Genomic DNA, 9,953 nt, shown 5'->3' on the forward strand with positions numbered 1-9,953 from the left:
TTTTTTTTTTTTTTTTTTTTTTTTTTTTTTTCTAAATCTAAATTTTCGTCGCGATTACGTGCAAAAATTAATTATTTTTTTCGTATAAAAAGTTGGATTTTATTTCGTTTCTGTTTATTTGTATGCTCATTCTCCTGCTTTAATTATTGAATTATTTTAATCATTATGTTAAGTATATTGGATTTGGAGATCTCATAAAATTATTTAATACACCATTCTTACAGGAATTTTTAGTCAGAAAATCGGAAACGTCTTATCAACGTTTCTGATTGTAATTAATAAATCAATTTTTTTTTTTTAAATGTTAGATTTTTCATATATTTGCTCAAATTATTTTAAAAAAAACATTTCTAGAAATAGACTCTGTCAAATAAAAAATAAATATAAAATAAACCCACAAAATACCCGTCTTTCTATTTGAAAGTTCCAATGCGGATTGAGGAATATTAAAATCGAATTAATTAGAATTTGTCTTCGTCTCCATTTTTAATAATTATCTTAATTAATTTTTTTATATTTTTAAACTTTATTAATTAATTACATTTAATAAATATCATTACCATATACTAAATAATATGATTATTTTTTCAATAAATTATTTAATTTCATTTTCATCTACCAAATACATATATAATTTGATATCGAAGAATTAAGATATATTAATTATCTAAAAATATTTGATAGTTAACTTTATGTCATATCTTAATTATTTTTTTTTATTAAATTTGTGAATGTTAATTAAACCTAATTTAGTAGGAAGTTATATTTTCTTCACAATAATTTTGGCAAGTTTCTAAACCCATAATCAATCTTCTTTAGGTATAGCATTGAATTATTGGCAAAAAGTAATGTAACCAAGTCATTATGGCTATCTTTGTCAATCAAATTTGATCTTCCTTTTCATTTCCACTATGAAAAATGTTTTAAAAAATTGTAATTGAAACGTTTATATAAAACTTATTAATTATTATAATATTATAAAGTGATGTTTATAAATTTAGTCTCCTTTGATTTATTAAATACATTAGAAAAGAAATTGAATTAATTATTGAAATTTGTCAAGCATAAAATAAAATAAAAAATTAAAATAATCAGATTATAAATGAATGGATAAACCCAAAGGAAAAAAGTGGAAGGTAGTGCTTGTCTAGGTCTAAGCCACTACTTCCAATAATAGCCCCTTCTTTTTTGCAATGCAACTTTACCTTTTTTTTTTCTTTTTTTTTCCCCAGTAAATGTAGAAGTCACGAAGATATTTAAATACATTTTAAAGGAAAAAACTCTAAAAAAAATATTTAAATAATCATTTTCACTTTTAATCGAAATTATTGTTACATGTACGTCTAAGTCTAATATCATTTTGCCTACAATTATTGTGAAGGATTGGACTTGAGTGCATTTCTCCCCACTCTCTAAAGTCTTTATTGCCATTGGTTGATATCAAGTTGAGGAATGTGTTCACTTTTGTGGTATCATCACCAATAAGGAATGAGGTCGACGATGGGTGTTCTTCCCTACCTATAATTCAGACTTTATACCCTAATTTCGCATTGTTCTAATTCAACTAATGGAATATATTGGTGATAGAATTTGATATTACCTTACTAATATAACATTAAGATATGAATGATATATTTAATGACTACTAATATATTATATGATCTATTGAGAAGTAATACTCAATAACATACTCTTAAACCTTTTCAAACACACCTAACACTAATTTAAGAAATTGTGTGAAATCGTTTCGGAAAAAGGGGGGAAAAGAAAGAGAGGAATTGGAGTCAATAAAAACGAAAAAAAAAAAATATAATACACGAAAGTTCCTTACAATTGTTTCCGTCAATTAGGTCATTTCCAAACCAACACGGCCCATTAAAAGTAAAAGGGTCAACGATGCAATTTCCTCCATTGTCAATTATGAACACATGCACAAATTCATTATTATTTGGCATTCAAAATCCCAAATTTGGATTTTATTTTTATTTTTAATTTCAACCTCGATCTTATTCAAGTCCTACTAAAACGAACATGAATGTAACTATTCTATCTCGGTCCTACGACTTCTACTATGATGCGTCACCTGAATAAGGGTGTCTTACCTTTACTTAAAAAATAAGAATAGCACGTTACTTGAGTATTTTATAAAATACTTAGTAAGTAGCCCCACTGTCAGGGTCGGAGAATGCAATCACATGCAATATGGTGAGACATATTCTTTCATAAAAATTAAAAAAAAAAATAAAGAAAACATCCATGGCCTTGAACTCCACTCCCCGTTTGGATAATGTTTGATGTGTAGTACTTTCCTACACACAACTCATGCATGCGTACATGAGCCCTCCAAGCAGACTCGTATGTATACCCCTTGAGCTTGGCTTGTTGGGTTAACGCACTCTCACGCTACTAGATGCACATGACATATATAAATGCATAAAGTCCCATAGCTTAAAATCATAACATAAGTTTACGATGTAAGTCATATCTCCATTCATTCATGACATAATGAACCTACGAGGCACGCATACATAATACTCGTCATATCTTGCATACTTTCTTCCTATCTCGTAAACATGAAGTGAACGTAGTTAACGAACCATGGCATAAGAATATCATAGCACAACACATGACATAATAATAGTGAAAAAAATTGTGAGCCATTTCGTAACTCAATTATTATTTAAAAAAACAATACAGCTAAAATGTGTAAGAAATGCTGATAGAAAAAGCCAAATATAAAACAGTAGACAAAAAAACTAAGCATCTTAACAGCAAACCCTTGAGGCGGCTATGCTTCAATAATTTGAATATAAAGGTGTGAAAATACATGTCGACCTTAAAAGAAAAAGTGGCAAAAACTTGTCCCATTATCACGAGTTACAATAAAGTTGGAAGACTGCCTTTCATGAAATCCAACCAGACAGCATCAATGACACACCCATATAGATAACATCGTTAAACAAGTATCTGTTTGTTTCATTGGACACTGTTCAATTGAATTTCAAGCCGTAGGTATGGGATGTATGGCAATAATTATATGTACAGTTTTAACACAGACTGAATTTGTGCAACATAACTTCAACCATTGTGCTTGCTTATAAACCCAACTCCTTTTTCTTTTTCACTTTGGCTCTTAAATCTGCTGCCAGCGGAAGAACTCTGCTGCCATCCTTCGAAGCTGTACACCACCATGCCTTCAGCTCATCCTGCAAGACAGTCAAGTTGGGTTTGTTTTAATAGCCTCAAGAAATCATCTCATTTTTCTACTTCTCATCTTGGCTGTTTTAATTCGAACGCTATAATATGGGAAGGTGGACATAAATTGAAACCCAGAAATAATTTTCGAGAACCAATATTAACAAAGACAAAAGGATTGACCGAACTCATAAGAGTTCGAATCACAGAAAGAAATAAGGTTCAGGGTAAAGACTATAGCATTGGACTTCAACGGCTAGAATTATTGAAGCCTTTCTATAACATCCAGAAATTGTAATTTATTATAATAGCTCTAGCTCTAGCCCAAGCCCAAGCCCACCGCTAGCAGATATTGTCTACTTTTGGCTTCCCTGCAAGGTTTTAAAACATGTCTACTAAGGAGAGGTTTCCACACCCTTGTAACAAATGTTTCGTTTCCCTCTCCAACCAATGTGGGATCTCACAATCCACCCCCTTGGGGGCCAACGTCCTCGTTGGCACACCATTCGGTGTCTGGCTCTAGTACCGTTTGTAACAGCCCAAGCACACCGTTACATTTATCCTCAGTCACAAAAAGGGTATAGGTTTATACCTCAAGAAAATCATGGTTGGAAATGTATTGGGTCTGAACTTGGCATTCCACCCCTCGAACTATAACAGAAATAGAATTTTTTGTGAGTTGTGCACCTGGAAATACATGGACATGAAAATTTCAGAAGAAATTAGAAGAGAATTAATGGTGTATTAGAATGTAAGGGATAAAGAAAGGTCAATCTACGACAGCAGAAGTTTGCATGATAGTAAGTCAAGCAAGTTTTAATAGGTAGGCATTTTACCCTTTATGCAAGCCACATGGTACCCAGTTCCCCCAAGTCCTTCTTCCCACTTCCCAAGCCGAATACGCAAGAAAAAACCATCAAGAAGTGACAGTGACATGTGGGAGTTCATACACCTGGTGGCGATGCAATAGAGAAATGATCAGTTTTAGGAAAAATGCACTCTCTAATAAGAAAAATGAGTTCCCATGTATGATCATTTCGGGAATTGAAGAACAAGTTCAGAACATTCTTCAGTTAAGTGATATCCATGCCGGAGAATGATACATATCGACAGTAGCCAGCAGGGGAGTGTCAAAAAACTCAAAAACAATAAGAACATTAAAATATCAAAAGTACGTGTAAACACAAACCTTGCTCCAGCATCTTGAGAACAAAATCATTAAGATAATCAAACCTATGATTAAGCTTAATCACAGATAATTTTATGGCCCATAATAGCTCAACTTAATACTTAAATGCCTCAAACAGTTGGATTCAATATGTAGCGTTCACTTTGTAAAGATATTAAAATAAGACTTTAAATGCAGAAATGTGAAGATCTTAGTTACTAAGGCTCAAACGTCCATAATTGTATGGGGAAAGTGTAAAAAATGAGAATAGAAATGAGGGATAAAATTTTGTTCCTACTTACTTGAGAATATTGCTTCGAGACAGTCGAAGTTTTTTTACTGCATTGAAAACCACTTGTGGTATACCGGAATTCGGCTTGTCAACGAAGCGGTCGACATGGACCATCTTACTTCCTTTCGAACTTTTCTCTGGAGATCTTTGAATAACACATTTTGGAATCGACATTGCTGCAGACTTCACTTCTTCAGTGGCTTTGCAATCAGGTCTACGATCAGTTTCGATATTGGGATCATCAGTATCATCTAGCATAGATGCAACACCGTCCTTTTTTCTATCTTCAACGTGTTGCGGTTTGGCACTTAAACCAATCCCAGAAGCAAGTTGGAGCTCACCAGTATCATAACAATCAGCCAAAGATGCATGGGACTCAGTTGGCTGTTGACCTCTCAAGTCAGCAAGTGGGCACGCAATAGCCCAGTGATTGAGCTGAAAGCACCGTATGCACGAACAAGGGGGATCTACTGTTTCATTACACAACCTGATATTTCTTGAAAGGTCCTCAATTTCTTTCTCTGTAATTTCAGAACAATTATGTAGATTATGACCTCTTGTGCCACAAAAGAAACAGATCACAGTTTCATTTCCCACATTTACGGTCAAATCTGACGGTATGATGTGTTTGAATGCACCTAATCTCTTAGCAAAGACAGAAGCCATCGCCTCTGGACTTCTTACTTTAGGAGAACGTAAAACAGATTTGAACTTACTTATAGATTTCTGCTCATTATGGCTTTTGAATTCCTTATGACCAGGAGAAGCCTCAGAACTAGCTGTATTACGTTGTTCCTTACTAACAGCAGTGTCCAAGTCATCCATGGAATGATGACCAATTTGATTTTGAGGGCAAGGAATCAGTCCAGGACTGTGCATGGAACATTGGGAATCATCCTTGGTATTTAGGTTGCAAGTTTCTGGGTTTGCCATAACCCCAGAGGTTTTTGCGGCTAAACGGGAAATCCACAAGCTTTTGAGAGGATCACTCGTATTACCAGCAGTATGGTTAATCTTTCCACATGGTAGATTGCAGTCAACATTCTCTGTACTGTTGGACTTGCATTTATCCAAAGCAGAGTGGTGGATAACTTCACCTGTTCCAGCACCACTTACAAGATTGTATGAATTCAAGTTCTCCTCAGACTTGGTTTTATGACTTTGATGACTACCACAAGAAATTTCAGGTGAATTCTTCAGTTGAATTAGTATGGTTGGTTCATTTCCAGATAAAAACTCTGTCACATTCTCATTGTTTAGCAGAAGTTGTTTGCCAAATTTATCAGACTCTCCAAAACATGCTATTGGAGTTGCATTAAGATCACAACTGTTTTTAATCATTTCAATCTCCTTAGCTTCTTGTTTGGTTGCACTAGGCGCTCCGTCCTCACCTCTCGTGATTGGATCATACAAGGACCGGAAGATAGATTGAAAACCAATGCCACCGACCCCAGGAGTATTAATCTTCTTGTCCATCAGTTCTTCATTTAGGCCCCTATGTTCAACATCAGATTTTGCAAGGGTAAGGTCAAGAGAAGGTGCCTCCTCTTGTATCGACTCAGAGAATCCTTTCACCATGTTAGATATCCAGTTCATGAAAGAGCTGTCTTGACCTAAGTTCGACGTTGGACCAGAAGCATTATCGTCTTGCATTTTGGCTCTTTTGTTCCCAACAATTAAGTGTTGTTCAAAGCCCCATCGCCTCTTCGAAGCTGCAAGAAAAGCACTGTTACAGCTTTCAACACTTCCGTAGCTGTTGTCTTCATTGTTCAACATTCTTCCATGAACATTACCATCAGACAGAGCCTTTTCCTTGCCTTTCCTTTGTATCCAATGCATACCACAGTTACTTGGAGAAGCTGAATCACCCGTGTCTTTGCAATTGTCTTTACCATCTGGCTGGTTACTGCCTCTCACTTCATGGGAAGAATCCACCACTGTCACTAAAATTTTACTTCCCTCAAACCCACCGATTTTATCATTTATATTTAGTAAGTCATTTTCTGCAGATGATTCCAGTTTCCCCAAAAAAGTTGGATGAGAGACAGTAGGATCAAACACATTCAAGGGTTGAAGAACACCCTTTCCTGCGGTACTATTATGACCTTCATTTATGTCTCCACCATTTGGATCCATATCTAACAAGTTATGCTGCACTTTATCAAGCTCAGGTTCACCTTGCTTCATTGATACTTCATTTATTCTGTTCACACAAACTGCAAGAGAGATTAAGTCAATAAAATTTCAAACATGAAGATGAAATAGAGGAACCAACTATTTGACAAACGCAACCAGAAGGTTTTCCAATGAATATATTTTTTACATGTAAAGACAAATTAGAGCATGAAAATGAAATATTCAAGCAAATATGTTTCCGATCAATAGAACAAACTGCATTGGTCTCAGCATACATGGCAAGCATGAGCAGTCATTTTTCCCAGTCATTTTTCCCAACTGTCAATACTTCGTTCACCGGAATGTTTCCTGCATCAGTTATATCCACTCCAGTTGCTTGTAGATCTTCCTGTTTAGAACATACAACAGATACTGCTGCCCTGCAAACTGTTTCGTTTGCAAGGTTTCCCACCCCTGGAAGGTAAGTGCATCCTAACTGGGAAAAGACTCAAGGAACAAGAATATAATTGGGCAGAAAGAACTAGCAAGCATATTAAACAAAATATGATGAAAGATGCAGTATGATCGACTTGGATTCGTAAAACTTTCACATAGTATACATTTAAACAACCATCAGCTAAAATATACCTTTTTTTAGTTTATGCATATGAGCTTCGCTTGTCATGCAGGCAGCATCATCAGAACTGGTATTATTTGAAGTTTGTTTACCCTCAGATATATTCTTCAATTGACTCTCTGCTTGTGAAATAGTAATAGTTCTATTATCAAGTAAATTATTGGAAGTAGATTTCCCTGCTATTACACTTCGTGGCAGTACAAAACTTGCGTTATTGGCAGCTGCATCCCACAAGATCGGAGTTTTTCTATTATTGAAGCTGGAATTGGCGCATCTAAGGCTCAAACCTTTGTGTGGAGACCAAACTAGTTCAGACAGGGAGTCGGTGGTAACATATTTCACATCCACCATTGAACCTGCATTTGCACCTACACCTAATTTGTTGGTCAATCTTCCCTGAATACATTGGTCTGTGTGACCCAACCCAAGTCCTAAATCCGTCCCCGGTTCAATGCTTTTATAGTCCTCATTCATCTTCAGTGCAATACCTCAATTATCCGCTCTGCAATTGGGCTCACATTAGTTGTGTTTTGTTGCACCTTTTTTTTTTTTTTGAGAAGAAAGAAAAAAGAACTCCTACCTTCAGTTTATCGCACGAGGAAGCACATAATGCAACATTAAGGGTTGATGCAATCGCTAGCACGTAAGTGGAAGACTATACAACAGGCAAGAAATATGACAGAACAGAAAGGAGAAAGTTACGCAAACATTATTTTAACTCATGAAAAGATCATTCCAATTTGTTTCAAACTAGACCGATAAGAAGTCATTCCAATAGTTTGTACTTGTAGAGACAGTCCAGCATTTGTATGCATGTTACGAAGAAATATCGCCAATCCAAGTAACGAAAATCAATGTTTTGTATCATTCCAAAGTTACCTTTTGCAGCAAGGGACAGCAAGGTGGCAATTAAGCAAACGATTCTCATATAAGTCCTATCTTTAGCCAGAATATAAAAGCAATATTGAGCTTGTGATAAAGGTTATGATGGCTTTTGCAACAAGGTGGATAACTAAGCAGCGGATACCCACCCCTTTACCCAGCTTATAAAAGCAATTTCGAGCTCGAGATAAAGGGTATGATGGGTTTCAAGGGTAAAAAGATTATTGTTCTGACTTATGAGATACACTGATATAGGATAAATTTGAGTATCCATAGATGAATGTCCAACTGCAATATCCCTTGCTAAAACAAAATATACAGGTCTATATATTACATGACAATTATTCTAGGCTCACAAAATCCAAACGTATAAACAAGTAATATGCACATACATTGATTACAGCACATTACATAGAGACAAACAAGAAAACACCAAAAAAAGATCACAGTTCCTCTAAAGCAGCAAAAAATAACAATTAACTCGGATAAGATGTACATAGACAATCTTAACAGTCCCATCTTTCAGAAGTTAGCCACTCTCCATGTGTGTGAATCTAATTCTTAGAGAAGAAGCAACAAGTTTCGTTTCCTGGATTTTCAATGTCAGTTGCAGCTTTTGGAAAGGGCTACACAAACGTAGTGGAACAATGAGATGTCCTAAGGTAATATTAATCCATTTTCTACTGTGTACTGTTTCAAGGTTCACATGAATCGAAAGAAGTTTCCAACTCAAATTATCACCATCCAAATGTCGCCCAAAGAGAAGCAATCACAAATTAACTCAAACCCATAAAAACACATCAGTAGTTCAAATTTCACAGAATCACTTTCCGAATCATAGAGAGAAATGAAGGATGATGAACAACAAGAAGTTGAATAAACAAAAAACAGCAACAAAATTGGCAGATACCCATCAGAGTATACAGAAATCTAACGAGACCCACGTACCTCATATCCCTTAAATCCATAAAAAGCTGCTTTGTTCTACAAAACTTGAGCTCAAAGTTGAAACCCAGTGAAAATCAAACGGAGATAGAGGATAGATGGAGAAATGGAATGGGAGGAAAAGGATCAGGGGAAAAGAGTTGCAGGTGAGAGAAACCGACTACCATGGGGGATTTGCGGTCACAGTTTACATGAAGCTTTCGAGGTTTTTTTTTTTTTTTTTTTTTTTTTTTGAAAGATTCTGGAATAAGAGGGTAGCAATGAGACACGTAGATGAATGCATGCCAGTCCACGCTATTCAGAATTATGTGCGCAACTGTATCGCCTGCCAATTGCGCTTTGCGCTACTGTTAATGCTCAGTTGTTGGGTGTTCGCTTCAGCACCAAGAAAAAATGGAAAAAAATCTCTTTTTTTTCCTTTTTACCATAAAGAAACAAAAAACCCAGAAAAGGGAAGATCAAAAAGAAGGAAAACAAAGTAAAAGTGATTTGGAATTCAGATTATTTAATGAACTTTGAAGCTGAAAGACAAATTGCAGTCCCAAAAAAGTAGGCCTTGTTTTCTAACCAATAATAGAAAGATTACTGCTAATATACTCTGTTTTCAACGAGTCTTTTACTTAAAATCATTGTTGACATTGAATGTACTGTAAACAAAAAAAAAAAAAAAAAAAAAAAAAAAAAAAAAAAAAAAAAAAAAAAAAAAAAAAAAAAAAAAG

General features: G+C 35.1%; 1 protein-coding gene across 5 annotated transcripts; it reads right to left on the reverse strand.

Moving 5' to 3' along the window:
- Nucleotides 1-2,757: 2,757 nt before the first annotated feature.
- LOC111479142 lies at nt 2,758-9,575 on the reverse strand. 5 transcript variants are annotated; one of them, XM_023123642.1, is made up of 7 exons: nt 9,238-9,575; nt 7,419-7,909; nt 4,666-6,871; nt 4,032-4,147; nt 3,788-3,882; nt 3,078-3,206; nt 2,758-3,046 (listed from the first exon to the last, which is right to left on the reverse strand). In XM_023123642.1, exons 2-6 carry the CDS (start codon nt 7,879-7,881, stop codon nt 3,096-3,098), a joined length of 2,991 nt encoding a protein of 996 aa, XP_022979410.1. In that variant the 5' UTR covers nt 7,882-7,909; nt 9,238-9,575; the 3' UTR covers nt 2,758-3,046; nt 3,078-3,095. The 5 variants fall into 5 exon arrangements, with proteins under 5 accessions (XP_022979410.1, XP_022979408.1, XP_022979407.1 ...); XM_023123640.1 differs by adding an exon at nt 7,988-8,062 and having other exon boundaries at nt 2,773-3,206; XM_023123639.1 differs by having other exon boundaries at nt 2,773-3,206.
- Nucleotides 9,576-9,953: the final 378 nt, after the last annotated feature.

The sequence above is a fragment of the Cucurbita maxima genome, unplaced genomic scaffold (assembly GCF_002738345.1).
Source record: "Cucurbita maxima cultivar Rimu unplaced genomic scaffold, Cmax_1.0 Cma_Scf00005, whole genome shotgun sequence".
In the NCBI taxonomy this organism is placed as follows: Eukaryota; Viridiplantae; Streptophyta; class Magnoliopsida; order Cucurbitales; family Cucurbitaceae; genus Cucurbita; species Cucurbita maxima.